The 21,427-nt window shown below is 38.6% G+C and overlaps 1 protein-coding gene across 3 annotated transcripts in view; it reads right to left on the reverse strand.

Moving 5' to 3' along the window:
- HERC5 (HECT and RLD domain containing E3 ubiquitin protein ligase 5) overlaps nucleotides 1–21,427 on the reverse strand; it is a 48,525-nt gene that overhangs the window by 15,424 nt on the left and 11,674 nt on the right. For 2 of the 3 annotated variants that reach the window (XM_061164421.1, XM_061164419.1), the window contains exons 9-18: nucleotides 20,657–20,760; nucleotides 19,055–19,114; nucleotides 17,520–17,613; nucleotides 14,297–14,486; nucleotides 12,857–13,011; nucleotides 9,335–9,448; nucleotides 8,305–8,415; nucleotides 5,835–6,005; nucleotides 3,864–4,007; nucleotides 2,312–2,478 (exon numbers count right to left, since the gene is read on the reverse strand). In XM_061164421.1, coding sequence (XP_061020404.1) covers nucleotides 2,312–2,478; nucleotides 3,864–4,007; nucleotides 5,835–6,005; nucleotides 8,305–8,415; nucleotides 9,335–9,448; nucleotides 12,857–13,011; nucleotides 14,297–14,486; nucleotides 17,520–17,613; nucleotides 19,055–19,114; nucleotides 20,657–20,760 — 1,310 coding nt within the window. The remainder of the gene's footprint in view (nucleotides 1–2,311; nucleotides 2,479–3,863; nucleotides 4,008–5,834; nucleotides 6,006–8,304; nucleotides 8,416–9,334; nucleotides 9,449–12,856; nucleotides 13,012–14,296; nucleotides 14,487–17,519; nucleotides 17,614–19,054; nucleotides 19,115–20,656; nucleotides 20,761–21,427) is intronic. The other variant, XM_061164422.1, reaches the window with a different exon arrangement.

Here is a 21,427-nt window from a genome sequence, read left to right on the forward strand (position 1 = left end):
TCAGACTTTAATTTCACCGCCAGACACATCCACAACTGAGAGTTATTTCCGCTTTGGCTCAGCCTCTTCATTCTTTCTGCAGTTATTAGTAACTGCCCTCCATTCTTCGCCAGTAGCATATTGGACACCTTCCAAGCTGGGGGGCTCATCTTCCAGTGTCGTATCTTTGCCTCTTCATACTGTTCATGGGGGTTCTCACAGCAAGAATACTGGAGTGATTTGCCATTCCCTCCTCCAGTGGACCACATTTTGTCAGAACTCTCCACTATGACCCATCCATCCTGGGTGGCCCTGCAAGGCATGGTTCATAGCTTCATGGAGTTATACAAGCCTCTTTACCACAAGGCTGTGATCCATGAAGGGATATTGTTACAACTGTCCTATTTTATTATTTGTTATTGCTGCTATCATAGTGTGCCAAATTTACAAATTTTTTATCATAAGTAGTAGGTATGAATATGAAAAAACATGTATGTATAGGAAAAAACGGCATGTGTGTGTATCTACATGTATATGTGTGTACACTATCCATGGTTGCAGGCATCCATTTGGGGGCCTGGAATGCATCTCCTGCAAACAAAGGGGAACTACTGTACTGCCACAGTATTCTCTGAAAAGGAGTTACCACTTTATACTTCCACTAACAATTCCCAAAATCAGAGTGAACCTTTTCCCAAATCCTTGCTGATACTATATAGCATCAATATTTCCAAACTCTGCCAATGTGAAATCACATTAGCCTCTCATTTTAATACGTATTCTATGGTCACTAGGGAGACTGATCATCTTTTTAAAAAAAATTTTTGGACATGCCGCACAGCATGTGGGATCTTAGTTCCTGGACCAGAGATCAAACCAGCACCCCTCTGCATTGGAAGCGTGGAGTCTTAACCATTACGCCACCAGTGAAGTCTGAAACCAATCATCTCAATTTATGAGCCATTTCTATTGCTTCCTTTGTAGGTTACTTTCTTATATACTCTATCAGCTTTTCTAATGGATATACAGGAACACGACACAGCAGGGATATTAACTCTTCCTATTATATGTTACCAATATGTTTTGTGAGGTAGTGGCTCACCTTTTAACTTAGAAATAAGGTTTCCTTGTAAAGGTAATGACATGAAACAACTATTAAAATAAACATCACTTGCAGGTTTTGCACCAAGGTGTACTTGTGCTCTGTCGTGACTGTTTGTGTACAAATAAAGTCTAAAGGTTAATACAAGCAGTAAGGGCTAACTCCGGGCACTTCCCAAGTAGTGGTAGTGGTCAAGTATCCACCTGCCAATGCAGGAGACAGAACAGACTCAGGTTCAATCCCTGGGTCAAGAAGAGCCCCTGGAGGAGAAATTGGCACCTCACTCCAGTATTCTTGCTTGGAGAAACCCGTGACAGAGGAGCCTGGCAGACTTCAGTCATGGAGCTGCAAAGAGTAGGACGCGACTGAGAGACTGAGCATCTGAGCACAGCGCGGCAAGAGCTAACTATACAAAAATCAACTTTTCTTGTTTAGAAAGTTAAATTATTACCTAACAATTCTTGCCTAAGTTAGAATCAGTTTAAAGTACCTAGAATGCTACTATTTTTTTTCCTCTCTTTTTTACTTTATTTTTTTTAATTTTTTTTATTTTTATTTTTATTTTCCAATTATTTTTATTAGTTGGAGGCTAATTACTTTACAATATTGTAGTGGTTTTTGCCATACATTGACATGAATCAGCCATGGATTTACATGTGTTCCCCATCCTGAACCCACCCTCCCACCTCCCTCCCCACCCCATCCCTCTGGGTCATCCCAGTGCTATTGAACATAAAAATACTACTGGAATGTGTATATGTTTAAATATTTATCTAAATATAATTACAAGATGAGATAGTGTTGCTAATTTTCTATACAATGGCAATCATCAGTTCAGTTCAGTTCAACTGCTCATTCATGTCCGACTCTTTGCGACCCCATGAACTTCAGCATGCCAGGCCTCCCTGTCCATCACCAACTCCCAGAGTTTACCCAAACTCATGTCCATTGAGTCGGTGATGACAACCAACCATGTCATCCTCTGCCTTCCCCTTCTCCTCCTGCCCTCAATCTTTCCCAGCATCAGGGTCTTTGCAAATGAGTCAGCTCTTCGCATCAGGTGGCCAAAGTACTGGAGTTTCAGCTTCAACATCAGTCCTTCCAATGAACACCCAGGACTGATCTCCTTTAGGATGGACTGGCTGGGTCTCCTTGCAGTCCAATCATACTACAATATAAATATATTTAAGATACATAAATATATATGAAAAAAGAACTATATTAACTTACTTTCCCAAAACAGGACTGAGTTCTTTCAAGTCTTCTAGTGATGGTGTTTGGTCCAAAAGTTTCTTAAACAAAGCCAGTGGAAAAGGGATGTCGGCAACATTACAATTGAATAGAGAAAGTCCACACAGAAGCCCAAAGAAGAAATAACTCTTCTTTTCAAATTTAGGCTGAAAGGAGAAAAAAAGAACTTAATGTATTATAAATTTTTACCAGTACAATGGCATATTTACATTAAGTGAACCTTTTTCCCCCTTTTAAAATCAAAATCAAATCACAAATTAAAACCAAAAATCTGGAAATAAGAATATTTAGGTTTTATACTTAATCACCAAGTCAATTTAAATCTCTGCCACAGTTTTGGTTACTAAAAGCTTTAACAGGATGGGGATGAGGGGATAGGAGAGATGTTGTTTAAGGGGAGAAACTGCAATGAGTACCAAATAAATCTTAGCGGTCAAATGCAAAGTATAGTGAGTATGGATAATACTGTGCTGTTTAGTCATTAAGTCATGTGCAATTCTTTGTGACCCCATGGACTGTATAACCCGCCAGGCTCCTCTGTCCATGGGATTTCCCAGGCAAGAATACTGGAGTGGGTTGTCATTTCCTTCTCCAGGGGATCTTTCCTACCCAGGGATTGAACCTGGGTGTCCCACATTGCAGGCAGATTCTTTACCATCTGAGCCACTAGGTACCTGCAACAACACTGCATTATAATCATCAAATTTGCTAAGGTAGTAGGATCTTAATTGGTGGTGGTGGTGGTTTAATCTCAAAGTCATGTCTGACTCTTATCTGATCCCTGCCAGGCTCTTCTGTCCATGGGATTTCCTAGGCAAAAATATTGGAGTGGTTTGCCATTTCCTTCTTCAGGGGATCTTCCCAAACCCAGGGATTGAACCCTAGTCTTCTGCTTGGCAGGCGGATTCTTTACCACTGAGCCGCCAGGGAAGCCCAGATCTTAACTGCATGTGTGTGTGCTCAGGCAGGCAGGCAGTCGTGTCTGACTCTTTGCAACTCCCTGGACTGTAGCCTGCCACGCTCCTCTGTCCATGGAAGGCAAGAATATTGGAGTGGGCTGTCATTTCCTACTCAGAGAGCTGCTAATGGGATTCCCCGGTGGCTCAGATGGTAAAGAGTCTGCCTGCAATGCAGACCTGAGTTGGATCCCTGGGTCAGGAAAATCCCCTGATAGCAACCCACTCCAATATTCATAGCCTTTGTCTTTAAATTCATTGAAGAAAAAGAACTAAAACAAAGAATGAATGCCTAAGAAAGGAAGGGCTCATTTTTACCTATACATTCTATAAATGGTCAAAAACACATATTGCTGAAGTTCCCCTGTGTGGACTTGAGAATCTGGGGAAAGAGGACCCTAGTTTAAAGAAAAAAATAATCACCTTTTAAAATTAAAATTTATCTCCATAATTAATATCTCCATAAGCAATAGTTCTTCTCCTAAAATAAAACAGTCTAGACAACCTAATTTTCTATGGTATATCCCCACACCTTTTCTCTCAAGAAATACTTACGCCAAGAAAAGAGGACTTACCCTGACAGGAAACCACATGTAGGAAGCCTCTTCAGGATATGTGAACATTCCATATTCTGGCCGGGTCATTTCTTGAAAGAGACAGTAGAAAAACTCTGCCCTGACTCCTCCAAAATCATATCCAATTTCTCCACTAAATGAAACCTAAAAATACAGAGGAAATAATGCATCACTTCCTGAGCTCTGTATTGCTATGTATTAAATCTCACTTAATAATTATTTGTAGACCCAAGTATTTGGAGATTAATGTACAGCAACTTCTAGAAATGTTTCTCTACTTAAGTGCTTCTCTCCAAGAGGCCTATGAACCCATGAATTCCCAATTCTAAGGACTTGAGTTTCTTCTGTCTCATCTTGATTTCACCAAACTCATTTTACACTTCTGAACCACATCCTCTTTCTTCACACTCTTTTTTCCCCCTAGCTTTCTCTTATGAAGCACTATTTAAGTTTTTATTTCTCTCTTCTTTTTCAAGTTGCTTTAATACCAAAGATTCCTGCAGCTCTATGCTGGGACCTCTGTTCTTCCTCTTACCCTGCCCCTTTATATGGGCAAGCTCCTTAATTTCACTTCTTCCTCTTACCCTGCCCCTTTATATGGGGAAGCTCCTTAATTTCACAAAGCCTATTTTCCCACAAGATCATCAGAAAGATTAAATGGGATAACACAAGTAAAATCCCTCACAGAGTCTGGAAAATGGTAGCTACTTATCAAATGTCACCTAAATTTTAAAAATGGATGAATGAAAATTAAAATAACTGAGTGGACTGGCTGGCTGACACAGGTTAGAATCATATAATGGATTTACCAGGTTTTTAAAAATTATCTATGTGCAAAAATATTGAGAATGCCAGCTCTAACTGCAAACTCCATATTTTTAAAATAGTATCTTGAGCTTTGGTCAAGTCAATCATTCTTTAATCTGAGTAGGACAAGTGATAAATTAACATCTCCCATCAAACCATTCTAATAAATATTATCAGAAAAGTCTTCACTTGTTTTGATTAAGTGGAAAGTCGAGAGCCTGATGTGTGTTTGTGTGTGTTAGTCTCTCAATCTTGTCTGACTCTTTTAGACCCCATGGACTGTAGCCTCTGTCCATGGAATTCTCTAGGCAAGAATACTGGAGTGGGTAGCCTTCCCTTCTCCAGGAGATCTTCCCGACCCAGGGATCAAACCCAGGTCTCCTGCAATGCAGGCAGATTCTTTACCATCGGAGTCACCAAGGAAGCCCCTAAAACCTGATTGTTGGGCTCAAATCCTGGCTCTGATACTTATCAGTTGTTTCACTCTGGGATAAGTTATCTAATAGTTTGTACCTCAGTTTTCCCATCTGTAACAGGAAGAAAAAACAGAACCTTCTACACAGTGTGGTTGAAAGGGTTACACAAGTAGGTGTAAAGCTTTTATAATAGTTCCTGGCATAAGGAAAACATTCATTAGATCTTCTAGTCATTATTATTCTATGTCAAGTATCTATTAGTAAGACAAGTTACACAGCAACTAAACCAAGGATCACTAATGAATGTTCAGGGACACGGTGATACCTACAGTTATACCCTCAGGGAACTATGTAATCAAGAGAGAATGTTCTCTCCTCAACAAAGCAATCTGGGTTCTCATAGGAAAGCAGAAACAAAACTCTCAATTCTCCTCTGTGTCAACCCCATCTCACTGGAAGCTTTAAAAGGTGATGACCAGCCAGGCTTGGTCAGGCCTCAAAAAGGAAATGAATATCTTAGGGCTAGTACTGGAGAGGACAACCATTTCACCTGCTGCTCCTTAGCCAGAGCACAATGGCAGCTTCTCACCTGGAATTCACAGGTAACTGAGGAAAATTAGGGGAACTCCAATACAGACAACTCCAGCGTAAAAGAGAGGTAGTTCCCTCTCTGTAAGGCCCATTGTTATGTTCTTTTACGTTTTCCTTCTCTCAGCAGCAAAAATATTAAGTAAGAATTATACTTTACCATCAACTCCCTCCTCAGATCTTCATTTTCAAATTGATTTAGCTGATCAAAAACATCCTCAATCAAGTGACTCCTTCTGACTATCAGATTAAAGGTGGGCAGTAAAGATAAGGCAGACCCTTCTTGGTCCACAATGCCAGCCAACCTCATACAAGCTCGAAATTTCTTCTCCTGGAAAAAGAAAAATGTTTCATTTCATTTCACCATTGACTCTAAGTAGAAATTTTCAAAGTGGAATAAACCAACTCAGTTTATTATAAGCACATGTCACAAATATTTAGGATAAGAGCTCCAAATACTCCACTGACTATATACACCACATGACTATACAGTCCATGGAATTTTCCAGGCCAGAATACTGGAGAGGGTAGCCTTTCCCTTCTCCAGGGGATCTTCCCAAATCAAGGATCGAACCCAGGTCTCCCACATTGCAGGTGGATTCTTTATCAGCTGAGCCACAAGGGAATCCCAAGAATACTGGAGTTGGTAGCCTATCCCTCTTCCAGTGGATCTTCCTGACCCAGGAATTGAATGAGATCTCCTGCACTGCAGGAGGATTCTTTACCAACTGAGCTATCAGGGAAGCCTATACACCACTGAAGACAGGCTATATATTCAGCATTCACCCCTGAGAGCAAAAGATACATGAGCCGTAGGGAATGAAAAGCTTTGTAGGATCAACTTGGGTGAGCAGGAACATGACCAACTGCAGGATTCTCTGGACCACTGTACCATGTAAATCAGTGGTCCTTAACCATTTTGGCACCATGAACCAGTTTCATGGAAGACAATTTTTTCACAGACCGGGGGTGGGGGGGATGGCTCAGGCAGTAATGTGAGCGATGGGAAATGCCAGATAAAGCTTCCCTTGCTTGCTGGCTGCTCACCTGCTGCGCTGTGCAGCCCGGTTCCTAACAGACCACAGGCCAGTATCGGTCTGCAGCCTGGGGATTGGGCACCCCTGTTGTAAACACAAATATGAACACTTCAGTGACCAAGCTAAAGACCATCAGTCTTTAGCCTGACTAAGGAGCCTGAAGCAGTAAGCTGAAACCTAATACTCTCATCGGGATGAGAAGTTCAGACGTTTAAAAGAGAAGCTAGCTGGAGGATGAGAGACCTCTCTAAAGATACCCTTTTTTAGGGGGGAAATTCAGACTGATTTTAGGGGACAGATAATCTAGGAAGTTAACATGAGAGAGAGAGACTCACAGACTGACATACAGACTGTCCATTTGGAACCAAATGACAATTTGGGATAACATCTGTGTCTCTTGGCAAAACAGAGAGGAAGCAAATGCCAGTTCCATAAAATAATTACTGGAAACTTGTTTAAAATCAAGAGAGAAGAGTTAGAGTTGAAGCAAAATAAAGTTCTTTTATCTTTTTTCCTTCCAATATTCTTTTTTAAATATTTCATCAATGATCTTTCTTGTAACTATTACATCAACTTCCTATTTTTATTATGCTAACTGTATTATGTAAAAGTATCTAGTTTTATGACATATATTTAAATATTATTCATGCATATACATATACAGGCACATATATATATACAGATGCATATACAAGGGTAAAAGTTACTTTTAGCACTTTGTGCAAGGCATTGTTCTAAATACTTTACCTATATTAACAAATTTAGCCCTTATAAAAAATGCAATGAGGTATATTTTCTGAGGCTGTCTCAATTGTTCAATTTTAAGTTCAAAACCACTTTGCTGGATATGCTGACAAACAGAACCAAGTCAGCTGATGACAGTAAGTACGTGTGAAAAGGAAACGCTTTTTACAAAAGTTTATTATGGCACAATCACAGAGTACTAGCCGTTTATTTATTTTGTCCGACTGTGGCTCAATGGTACAGAACCCGCCTGCCAATCCAGGAGACGTCAGAGATGCAGGTTCAATCCCTGGGTTGGGAAGATCCCCTGGACTAGGAAATGGTGACCCACTCCAGTCTTCTTGCCTGGAGAATCCCATGGACAGAGGAGCCTGGTAGGTTACAATCCATAGGGTCACAAAGAGTTGGACATGACTAAAATGACTTAGCACACAGTCATTTATTTGCATCTGAATTTCAAGACTCCTCCAGCACTTCCATTCCCACTACTATGTTTTCCCATTAGATTGGACCTTCCTACACATATTGTTAATCCCAATCAAATCCACATCTGCTTTGCCTCTCTGAGCACCATTCAGAAGACTACTGGCACTATTCTCAAGATAAAAGCCCTGTACCTAGGCCCAAGCGCTATCCTTTATTAATGAGGCCCTAATATGTCTCAAGGCCAACCCAACCTAAATTATGACGGTCTCTCTTGCCTTCTTTATTATAGTATAAGTTCCGTGAATGCTATGACCACCATTGGTTTCACTACTGGGTCGCTCCCTTATCACCCAGCCATTGTGCACTGAAAAAGATACTCATCATTTGATTTGCTAACAAAGACAAAGAAATAAGCAGGCATACCTGTATTTTTAAAAGTGAGTCTGCATACAGTAGTTTTATTTTTGACAGAATATTAAAGATAAATGGAAAACGACTGAATATGACAGGATACTGGACGTCTACTGAAATGTCCTAAAAATGGAAATGACAACAATTTTGATAAATGAAAGGACAGAGAAATCTTACACCTTAGTTCTTAGCCTTAAATCCCTAATGGTTTCAGGTCTCAATACTTATAGCCAAAGCAATCCAAAATGTTGGCCAGTGGTGCTAGGATATATACAATTCTAAGAAAATGTTTTATGTATCAATGAAAGGTACATAAACCTAGTATTTTCATGCTCATTTAATTTGACCATTAATTATGAACTCCAGACACTTTCCCAAAAAGTCTGTTCTGCTCCTACCTTTATTTCTGAAATGTGAATTAGTTTACATGTATTTAGTAAATAGGGGAGTGATGTAATATAGAAAACTGGTTAGCTCAGACCTGATTTTTGCTAGGCAAAGGACAACGTGCTAGTAGAATGAGAATCTTCAGAGAAAAGGAGAAAAAATAGATTAGCTGCTGAACTGGCAGCCAGAGCTCTTTAGCTTTATTTTAATAAAAAAGGAGTAAGTACTAACACTCAGGGAACCCTCACCAAAGTTACAGCCTTATACTATTGGCCCCTGGTGAGTCACCTGCCTCCTATGCCCACCTTAAAAGCAAAGCTCCACCCTCATCTGTTATCTCAGTACCACTGGTCCTCTAATTAGCCTGTGGATAGATTTCTATCCTTAGGTTTTTGTGCATTTTTTATCTTCTCATGGCACTCTCCATGTGATCTGAGCTATCTCCCCAGGTAGCAGGCACTTTTCTATCATAGTTCTGGCTACAAAATTGCAGAGGTTTTGAGGGGCATGCCTTGTTTTTCTCATAAGCCCTACTATTTCTATTGGGCAATTTTGCAGAGTGTAAGAATTTTTGGAAATTCGTACAAAGTTAAAGCACAAGTGCCTATATTAACTTACCAATGATTTATACCCTCTTTAAATATGCCATACTTACTGAGTTCACTTTCCAGGAGGACCTTCTATATGCATCTACATAAAAATCAAGCCGCTGTGCGAGTTCATTTATTTCAAAGATATTTTCAGGTAGTTGACATTTAGTCTTGTTTACCTTAAATAAAATATGACCTGTGAGAAAGTTTTATACATAAAGACAATTTTGCTTAATGGCTATAAATTAGACTACCAGAATAAATAGCAAGTTAAAGATACTTCAATGACCAGAATTTAGTTCTATTCAATTACCCCACTGCCAAAGCCCTCAACTTTCAGGAGCATAAAGAATACCTGTGATTTAATAGTAGAAATTGATGGTATGATGATAAACTTCTACTTACTTTTAATCCCTAGTTTGGGAATTAGATACCACATGTTGTAACTAACCGTTCACATGCTCCAACTAAGATCCGATACCACCAAATAAATATTTAAAAATAAACAAATGAATGAAATTGATATGGAAGAGCCAAATGCCAAAAATAGCCAAGATTCAGTTTAAGAACAAGGTAAGAGTATTTCTTTTAGAAAAATATAAACAATACAGAGCCACATAAAACGACTAACAGTGCAGAAAAGAGCCTGGAAATGAATCTCACACACAGAAACTTGTTTTATGACAGTTTACATCTCCTATCAGTGTAGAAAGGAGAGGATTTCAGTTAAGTGGTGCTAGGTAATTATTTACAAATGGAAAATAATGAAAATAAATTTTCAATTGGTTTAAACGGCAAACTGTGAAAGGCAAAGCTAACTGCAATACTCCCTTCAGACCTGGACAAGACTGACCTCTGCCCTGGGTCTCTGATTTAAAGGTCTTTGCTCTGGCCTTTCTCCAGCCAATCCCCTTCCCACAAGGGGTATGCTGGGCCAAGGGCTGTGTCTATGCAGCCCACATATTCCCATCTACACTGAGCTCGAGAACCCAAGATCTAAGTCCCTGCTCAAATGGCTCCAAGAGCCCCAGGACCTGCACAGGCCTCTCCCTCCACTTGCTCTCTGGGGTGTGGAAGTCACAGGTGAGCACACCCCAACGCTCCCGCGCACCAGGGCTGCTGCTGAAGGTGGGGACAGAACAGAGACAGGAGGTGAGGGGCGCACACATGGCCATGGGACGCCCCTGGTGTGGGATAAAGCCCAGGTAGGAAAAGCAGGGCAGAGGCCCCGGGATGGGCCAGGGCGAGGGTTCATCGGCACCTTTGCTCTCAGTGCAGAACTCTGCAAGGAGCTGGTATTTCTAAATTCAAATCTGGCCTCCCCTGACACTGTGCTTACTCCCTTCAGTCGTGTCTGACTCTTTGCAACCCCATGGACTGCGGCCCACCCGGCTCCTCTGTCCATGGGGATTCTCCAGGCAAGAATACTAGAGTGGGTTGCACGCCCTCCTCCAGGGGATCTTTCCAACCCAGGGATCGAAACCAGGTCTCCCACATTGCAGGCAGATTCTTTACCATCTGAGTCACCAGCGAAGCCCTCCCCTGTCATCAGGAAGGTTTATTTGTCAAGATGGGAGGATAGACTATACTTTATTTCATTCAACAGGTTGTCAGCTAGCTTTCTAACCTTTTATACATTAGACATATGGTACAGAAGCCTCTCCTTGTATTCTCCCTCTGGTCCCAGGGATCATCTCTGTTAGAAGACTATCTGGAGCAGCTCTCAGGGCTAAATCAGGCCCTCTGCTTACTTTGTAAAATTTCACAAATGCCTAAAATAATTACTGTCTAGTCCCTTCCAAAAACGAAGCCCTGCTGATCCCTGATTAAGGTGAATAGTTTAAAACCCTGAAGTGAAAGAAAAGTTTAAAACAAAACAGATGGAGTAAAGATTACAAAGGAATGGATTGACAGTATCATCTACATTAAAATTAAGATTGTGGGTTCATCAAAAACCACCAAGACAAGCTGCAAACTGGGACTTGATATTTGCAACACATATAACTGACAAAGGACTAGTATCCAAAATAAAAGGCACTCCTATAATCAACAGGAAAAATTTGAACATATTTAAATTGAGCAAAAGGACAAGTATTTTACAGAAGAGGAAACAAGTACCGCAATTATAAAGATGAAAATATGCTCTAATGCATTAGAACCAGGGAAAAACAATGAAAATCATAATTTGCCATCATTTCAATGTGGTACTAAAAATACTTTCCAAATTTTAAAGTCAGACATGGGGCAAGAGAATTCTCATCATCTCCTGGAGACAATTTAAACTGGTCCAACCACTTTGGAAGACTGTCACTACCAATAAAGAACAACATAAGTCAATTCAATCAATTCCAGAATTAGGGATGGAAACTAAAAACTAACACTTGATACACAATACATATCTTTTACTATACATATCTGTTAGTGATGAACCCTCTTAATATACATATCTCTTAGGGAGACACCCTCTCCCCCCACCAAATAGAACTGCAAACAGTACATACTACATATCAATCAATACTGGAATGGGAGGGGAATATGTATACCTATGGCTGATTCAAGTTGATGTTTGGCACAAACCAACACAATTCTGTAAAGCAATTATCCTTCAATTAAAAAATAAATAAATTCAAAATTTAAAAAAAACAAAGCAACAAAAAATATGTTCTCTTTATAATATAAAATCCAACATATCTTAGTTACATTAGAGTAAGTACTTTGGGGTTTTTTTGACATGGAATTTTGTTTTATAATTATTTACTATACTCTCTACAATGTTTTTTCACTTTCTGTTTGTATGTTTTGCTTGACAAATTCGAAAAAACACTCTTTTTTCTATTTGTTACACTAAAAGTTGAAAAGTATTTTAAAGTTTTTCTAGTAATTAAAATTTAAATTGGCTTTATTCTTTGTGTACTTTTAGCTTTATGTTTTGAAGCTGCTGCTGTTGTTTTGAAGCTGTTTGGTTTCACAAAAGATAAATATTCATGGTAGTTCATAATTTAGCAATAAAAATAAAGTACATGTAATTTTTGCCTGGATTAAAAAAAATACTGGAATGGGTATTTATGGTACAGACATACTATAAACTCAGGAGAGAAAATGAGTGAAATACAGACAGATGTATTAATCTGGATGAATCTATAAAATGAAACACTATGTAAGCAGTGTATTCTATTCATATAAAATTTGAAAACAGCAAAATTAAACAGCATAGTGTCTAAAGTTACATATAACTATAAAACAATAAGGAATTGTTAAGGGAACAAGTAACTGAAAATCCGGGATCCTGGTTGCCTTCAGGTGAGAAAGTACAACCTGTGAGAGACACACAGGCATTCCCAAAGTACTAGAGATGTTTTCTTTTTTAACATGGGTGGCAGTTACACATGTCTGTTTTGCTACTTGTCTTTAAACTGTACACAGATACTATACACACTCCTTTATATGCATGACTTCACAAAAAACATTTTAAAAAAGCAGTATCAACTTCATGCTTTGTAAGAGTCTGTTTAAGATTCAAGCCAGGTGAAATCAAGAAAATTCTTATTACAAAATAAAGATATATGGGTTTCTAAATCAGCACTTACCCTATACAGCTTTTTCAACATTTCTAGGAGAGCTTTAATGTGACAGTTATTCTCAGAACTTTCAGTCCAAGAATGCAGTTGAGCAACAATGGCTCTTTTAAACATCTGGACCAGATTGATGAAAGCAGATTCTTTCAGAGATGCCCAATATTCCTCTGAGGGATACAAAGGTAGATAACTGTTAGCATGTAATGTTTCTTGGATTCTTAAATGCAAAAAGTAGTCAATATTTTCTTAAGTAGTCACAAAATTATTTTCTAAAAGTAGTCAATATTTTCTAAAACAGAGTATTTCATATGTATTGTAGGTATCAATATAAAAACACATTTGTAATAAACTTTTCAGTAAATACAATTGCAATTGAAAATTTAGATGTCCTCAAAGAATTAAGTTTAAATGAAAGTTTAATGTCCTCAAAACAAACAAACAAACAAACAATGCCTTAACAGTAACAGAACCACAAACTTGATCTAATTAATTTGTGGGGGGGGGGGGGAAGCTAGACAAAATTAATTAGTCACATTTTTTGCCCCAGTGAAATAGCATACAGTATGAAACACCAGATAAAGAACTATTTGATTATGACTTTTTCCACTCTGAGCATGAGTTTTTAACTCTTAAAAACCACCTTTCAGCACTGTGAAAAAGAAAACTGCTTTAAACAACTTCATCACTTACAATATGACTTAAGAAAAATATAAGAAAGGTTTTCCCTGAGCTGAATATGCTGTGTCGAAGACCTCAACAAAGTTTAATCAAGCCCTAGACCTAACTTCCAGTGTATTAGAAACATTGGGAAGAGTAAACAATCAGACAACTCTAGATGTGAAACACTGTACAGAAAAACTGACCCAGGCTCTTCTTTAAAAAAAAATTCTGCAATATGCTTTTTGAGACAAGTGCAGAAATCTAAACATGGCCTAGATACGTGATATGTTGGAATCATGTCTAATCTTATTAGGTGTGATAACAAAGTCATGGTAATACAGGATTCCATATCCTTACGAGATGTGCATGCAAATAATATGGGTAAATGTCTCCAATTTACTTTCATAGAGTTCAACAAAAATGAAACTTAATCTGTACATCAAGAGGGAGATGCTTACACAATATAACTGCTATTGACTCTCAGAGAGTATCTGGGATTCACTGTACTAGTCTTTCAATGTCTGGGAATGAAGTTTTTCTTAATGAAAAGTAGCGGGCAAAGGACCTTGTGACCAAGTCACACATGTATCATTACAAGATTACTAAAAAGTGACTAGAACAATCCATTTTGGATGACACAGTAATGATTACAGCATGTTTAATATGCTAAGAATATAAACTAAAAAACATAAATATGTTTACAGTTATCTACCTAAGTTTTGCTATAACTTTGCTAGGTGTTTCCATTGAGAAGATTGTCATGTATTTTCAAGTGTAAACCATCAATCTTACCCAGAACCCCTGACATCTGGTCATTCATTTTACAAACAGCCTCTGCAAATGGAACCACCAGGCTCTCCCAGTTGCTACTATCATGCATCACAGGACATTCTGGGAGAAGGAAGAAAACTTCTAACGCTTCTTGGTGTGGAGAATGAAATGGAAGATTTTTGAGCAGATTATCCCTGAGACATGACGTTATCTGTAGTCAAAAAGGATCCGGGAAAAGACAAGTCAAACACAGCAGGAACTGGGTGCAGTTACTGTAATAAAATAAAGCGTGGAACCTGGAGTTTCATTCCACCATGAAATTGGAATGATCACTTCATCTTTCTAAAACCCATATTTCCAATTCATCTCATCTACCCTCCCAAGTACCTAGGAGTACGTATTTGACAAGTGTTTTCCCCATCCAATTGTTGGTGTTTATGTAGGAGATCAAGAAGAAATCACATGTGCAAGATTGTACTAAATGCACAATGGACTTAGAATTAAAAGGCAGCCCCCTAGTAAGTTCCATAGTCTTCCCTCCAGCTCCATTATCACACCTCATTTATTAAAGAGGAAGAATATGCCAGAATCTCCCAAAGTAAAACAAAAATTAAAAAACAAAAACAAAAAGGAACTACAATGAAAATCAATATGGTTTCCTGTTATCTTCTCACAGAATCACCTTTCTCATCAAACTCTCTCCACCAAACTCTAGTTTCTCTCTCTTCCAATATTACAATTTCCCCAATTCAGAATGCAAGTTGAGGAAAAATCTGAAGAAATTTGAAGAAAAAAGTTGAAGAAAAAAATCAAATGGAATTGTGAATTTGTATGTGTTATATGGGCTGAGGTAACAGTAATAATTTGCCTAATAGCCCACTAAGATAAGCTAGTGTTTACAGGATTTTTATTATTTGCCAGATATTGTGCTAATTCACATATATAAGGTCATCTATTCTTGTCATTTCTCTGTATGATAGATATTATTATCCCCGATTTATGAGAACTCTGCATGTCAGAGAAATTAACTTACTCAGGGTCACAGTACTAAGAAAGAATCTCTCCTGGTTCTTTGACTCCAAAGCTCAATCACTGAATTAGAAGATACTAGCAAATGGTATGGAGAAGGCAATGCACCCCACTCCAGTACTCTTGCCTGGAAAATCCCATGGATGGAGGAGCCTGGTAGGCTGCAGTCCATGGGGTCACTAAGAGTCAGACATGACTGAGCGACTTCACTTTCACTTTTCACTTTCATGCACTGGAGAAGGAAATGGCAACCCACTCCAGTATTCTTGCCTGGAGAATCCCAGGGATGGGGGAGCCTGGTGGGCTGCCGTCTATGGGGTCGCACAGAGTCGGACACGACTGAAGTGACTTAGCAGCAGCAGTCGCAGCAGATGGTATCTCTAAATGTACAAATTCTTACAACTATCTATCGTAAACATATTGGGCTCTCTCTACTAGGTTCGATCTTCATGCACACCTGTTACTGCACTGTAACCCATTTCCGTGCCTCCCTCTTCCTCTGTGCTATTCACCATCCACACCCCCAAGCCTCCCAGCCCTTTAGAACCACTGCAAAGCTCTGGAGCCAGTGACAGAGTTTCACATCTTAGGCCTTGGTGCACACCCTCCTGAATGCCTCGTCTGTCTCTCCCCTGTAGGAACCTGGTACAGTCCCCCTCCCCCCAGGCACCTTGTTTTGAGCACTCTAAATAGAACCAACCATTCACAGCCCTAAGTAATGACTGAATTCATTCACCCAAAAATGTTTATTATACACCCACTAGGTTCTAAGCTAGGCAGTAGGGAAGACAGTGGAATGTAAAACACATCCAGTCTTCACACTGACATCTGCACAAAGGTTATCTGTCTCCCTTCATGAACTAAGAGCCTCTAAGAATGGGGAGCATGTCTCTCTCATCTGCATCAGGAATCCCACCACAGTGCCCTACTCATGGCAGTATTCAACTGTTCGCTAAATAAATGAAGGAAGGCCAAGTCTGTGAGTTCATATCACAGAAATCTCAAAATAGAAACATTATAGGTCTTTTGATCCAACTATCTCATCTGAAACAATGGGAGACTGCTCCACGATTATGTTGCTTGCACTGTATGTGATACTGTTCTGGCACAACCAAGGTATATTAGCCTTAGTGATGAACTGGTCCAAGCTCTTCCCTTCACAAATGCAGAAATGGCTTTCTATTTTTGGTGATCTTTCTAAGTGCTGCAGAGTCCTGGATAAAGGTGCTTAATTAGGGATCCATTTTACTTCAGACTCCTAATTGGGCTGTGGTTCTACCAAAGTTAACATAATTAGATTTTTCGTCTTCCCTTGAGAGAAAAGAGTGTGTGTGAGAGAGAACTCACAGCTAAGATACAGAATGCGGACTGCGACAAGTCAGAGCAAGAGAGCAGGGAGAGAATGAGTGGCTATGGAGAGGGAAAGAGAATAAGAGCCACAGAAGAAGAAGGAAAGACCAAATCGGGGAGGGAGGGAAAAGCAAAGAGAGGAGAAGTGAAAGTGGGGGAGAAAAAAGAACCAGAGACCTAGGAAGAAACAGACTGAGGGAAGAACACAGATAATACTACCCCTAGATCAATCAGTATAGAACAGGGAAATAAATTAATAAAAGCTATATATTAGGAAAGGCTATATTTAAAAAGGAAGTATATCTGAAGCATCTCCAAGTGGGAAGCCTAAAGACAGTAATAACAGTGCTGAAACATAGAAGCAACAATCACAGAAAGAATAAGAACATTCTCGAATCTACAGAAAAGGAACAGCAAAGCAACAAAACACAGAAGAACCCACACAGCCCTTTGTGAGGGGGACAGTCACATTAGAAAAGGTGTTCTCATTTCTATACTTAAGTGTAAAATAACTGCAAATAATATGCTGCTCTTATTCTGGTGTAACTGTCTCAGCAAATATTTTAATCACCTTCCTAAAACCAGAGTTGAAAACATTTCCTCTAGGTGAGTCTGTGCATATACATGTAAACATGTGTGGTACAGATAAACTGTTTTGACTATCTGTAACCCATGTTCCTACTATATCATCTATTTACCCTATGTGGGGAAACTCCTGAGTACTATCAGAGTTTAACTTAATTTATATGAGCCACAGGGCTTCAGAGAACATGTGAAAACAAGATATTTCTTCTGAAATTTTGAGTTCTTTTAAAAATGTTTCAGTGTATTTTCTTTTTCCAAGTAACAATCTGAAGAATACCACCGTTTTAGTAATCCAGTCCTTTTGGGTTAATTCCTTAAAGGTGTTCCTTGCTGTATTTAAGTCCAAATGAATAGATATCATTTCTCCATCTGTTCTGTGGAAGGAAGATAAAATGAAAGACAGATTGAGTAAGTAAATGGAAAAAGATGCGTCAAAATTAAGTATTTTATTATTTATCCAGATGAAAGTTTATTCTAAAGCTTGCTTCATTTTAATTATTTTTTCTCACCTTTACAATAACATATGATTGTTTCTAAAATGCCAAAAAATATCAAGTCTGCATTAACAATATATATGCTATCAGACTTTACATCAGATACTGCCTTACCTTAAATGAGTAATCAATAAATATTTATTTTCCAGTAAAGGAAAAAAACACAGCCAAAGATAAAAGATAAAAGTTTTTCTTGTTTCCCAGTTTCATGAACCAGAAGCAGGAACCGAAAAAGGGGTTTCCAAGCAGTAAATCTGTAGTAATCCAATAGAAAATTACTAATGAAATGACTATCTTAGCCCAAAAATTATACTGGACTGAATATATTATCTAAAAACAGACACAGTCTTTGGGAAATAATATATTTAGTATCTGAAAAGAGACAAATTCTTTTAAATAAATATTATATCAATATTTAGGAAAAGAAGTACAAAGTCATGTTTTCATATACTTAAAAATTCAAAGAAACCTAAGTATCCAGAAATAAAGAAACAAATAAATTAAGGTATGTCATTTCCATGGAATACCTGGAAACCATGAAAATAATGTTACGGAGAAATATTGACTATTACAAAAATTGAATAAAACAGAAAGTGGACAAAACATTAAATATAAAGAAATATATAAAACAATACCATTTTTTGTAAGAGAACACATTTGCATAGAAAAAGATATTTATACAAACTCTAGCTATTATGTCTAAGTGCTGAATTTTGGCTGATTTTCATTTTTGTTGTTGTTTCGTGTCTTTTTTTTTTACATTTTCTACAGCAAACATATATGTGCTTTTGTAGGGAAAAAGGTGATTTTTTAAATGAGATATTATTTTACCCTCAATTTTCTTTATAATCTTTCACAGTTTTTTAAATGAGACATAATTGAAACATAACATTATATTAGTTTCAGGTGTGTACAACATAGTGCATTGATATATGTAGAGCATATATTGTGAAACAATCACTACAGTTACAAACTTTTTCCTTGTGATGAGAACTTTTAAGATCTATTCTCTTAAGTAAGGAAGGAAGGAAAGTCACTCAGTCGTGTCCGACTCTTTGCAACCCCATGTACTGTACAGTCCATGGAATTCTCCAGGCCAGAATACTGGAGTAGGTAGCCTGTCCCGTCTCCAGGGGATCTTCCCAACCCAGGGATCAAACCCAGGTCTCCCACATTGCAGGTGGATTCTTTACCAGCTGAGCCACAATTCTCTTAGCCAACTTTCAAATAAACAATACAGTATTATTAATATTAATCATAGTAACCACGTTATTTTTACAGAATGTTAGCAAAATTTTAAATTTATTATAATATATATTACCTTTCCCTTAAAAAACTTCCAGTCAGACACGCAGGAGATGAAAATATCTCTCTTATTTCCCTATATTAGGAATAAGATCGTGGTTAAAACAAATCAAAATATGTCTCCTTATAGCAAGAGGCATAATAATTGTCCTTCAAACTCCTCCTGCTATCTCTAAGTTATTTGAATACTGCCATGTGCATCTGAAAGTCTATTTCATTTGTGAAATCTCAAAATTTCAGAAGCAAACATGGAAATAAAAAGATACATACTCAGAGAAGCAACAGGGGAAGAGAACAAGGCTTGACCAAGGGTTAGTATTTTCTTAAGACAAATACAACACTACCAACATACCCAGCTTCCCAAGCCCTATTTATTTCTATTCTAGTGAAGTGGAAACAAAACAGAGGGTGGGGGGGTATGCTCAGTTCCATCTTAGAAGTAACTGCACAAACAGTTCTTGACCATTTGTGCTCTCCAAGTCAAGATGCAACTATTTGGTGTAACTACTTTCCAGAATTATAAAGCAATACCTAAAGTGTTTCTAAAAGGAAATGCTTGTAAAAATGAGTACAAGCTTTAACAATGGTAGGAGTTCTATTATTTACAACAAGGTTGCCTAAGGTGTTCAGCTGTGAGTAAGAGTTCAACAAACAAGGGACTCCAAAGTCAAGCAGGGTTGGGAAACTATAGACTATATTTCCTGCTCAGAGTCACAATTACACAAACATCAAAGGCCCAGAGAAGTCCTGCAGTAAAGAGAGCTGCCCTCATGGAGCTTACGTGCTAGTTGTGATGGTTAATTCTATGTATCAACTTGGCCAGAGAACTGGTCAAACACCAATGGAGATGTTGCTGTGAAGGTATTTTTTTTGACAACATTAACATTCAAATCAGCAGAGTTTGAGTAAAGCAGATTACCCTCTATAATGGGGGTGTGCCTTATCCAATCAGTTGTAAAGGTCTTAAGAGGAAGCATTAAGGTCTCTTAAGGAAGAGGAATTCTGCCTTCAGCCTGCCTTGGGACTCAAGCTGTAGCATCAACTCTTCCCTAGGTCTCCAGCCTGCAGTCTTGCCTCACAGGTTTTGCACTTGCCACCCCCTACAACTGTGTGTGTGTGTGCTCAGTCACTCAGTTGTGTCTAACTCTTTGTGACCTCCCGGGCTATAGCCTGCCAGGCTCCTTGGTCCATACAATTTCCCAGGCAAGAATACTGGAATGGGTTACTCCTTAAAATCTCTACACACACACACACCCTCTACTGGTTCTGTTTCTCTGAAGATCACCAAGTAGTAGACCACTGGGTGATGATTTAGTCACTAAGTCGTATCCGACTCTTGTGATCCCATGGACTTGAAGTCCACCAGGCTCCACTGTCCATGGGATTTCCCAGGCAATAAAACTGGAGTGAGTTGCCATTTCCTTTTCCAAGTGATCTTACTGACCCAGGGATCAAACTCTCGTCTCCTAAATTGCAAGATTCTTTACTGCTGAGCCACTAGGGAAGCCAAACAGACTACTAATGGACCACAAAATCTTACATCTTTGTACTGTGCAAAATCAATTGGGAAAACACTGATTTTAAAAGCTATATGAGCAGACAGACACTTAGGTTGTACCTTTTTGTATTTTGCCACTGCTTAGTCCCCACATCAGCAATCCATCTCTTTACAGTGCCTTCATTCAAGGTAGGAATTTTCCTCCTCAGATTCACATAGGAATTCTGTAAACAAACAGAACCACAGAATATAGTAATTTAGATACAATAGAAATAGGTATTCAACTTTTAGGCAACTTCTAAGGATAAAGCGTAATACTAAGTATGGATAATATAGATCTGGAAAATCACAAAGATTCTACCAAGGAACAATTAATCATTTGCCAGGTTGCCAGTTTCTTGACCAAGGATGCTTAGATCCAAAGTAAACTTCTCTGAATGCCCCAACACTGAACGTTTTATATGGGTATGACCAGACTAAACTGAATATCAGAGAGTTTGGGGAGATCCTGAAAGGACTGGGTACAGAAGCAGCCAAGAACTCAATTTGCCTTGGTGAAGTAGGATGTGGAGATTATGGACTGATTATTCATAAGACTATGAACCTCAGGTCTTCGTTAATACTGGCTGGCAAAGTCACTTCAAAATGTTAACCCATTAGCTTCTTAAAACCCTGACCAAAATGCCATTTGCAAGGAGCCTCCTGAAACGTAAGTAGAATCTATGGAAGTCACACTTATTTGACATAACAGTATGGAAAAATCTGCCGATTCTTGTTGAGTAAAGATGCATGCGGTTTCGACAATAAAGGGTCAATAACGAACTGAACTGAACGTCTAGCCATTCCCCAACATGAGCCTAGGAATCTGATCATTTTGGAATTCACCAAATC

This window comes from Dama dama, chromosome 17 (assembly GCF_033118175.1).
Source record: "Dama dama isolate Ldn47 chromosome 17, ASM3311817v1, whole genome shotgun sequence".
NCBI lineage: Eukaryota > Metazoa > Chordata > Mammalia > Artiodactyla > Cervidae > Dama > Dama dama.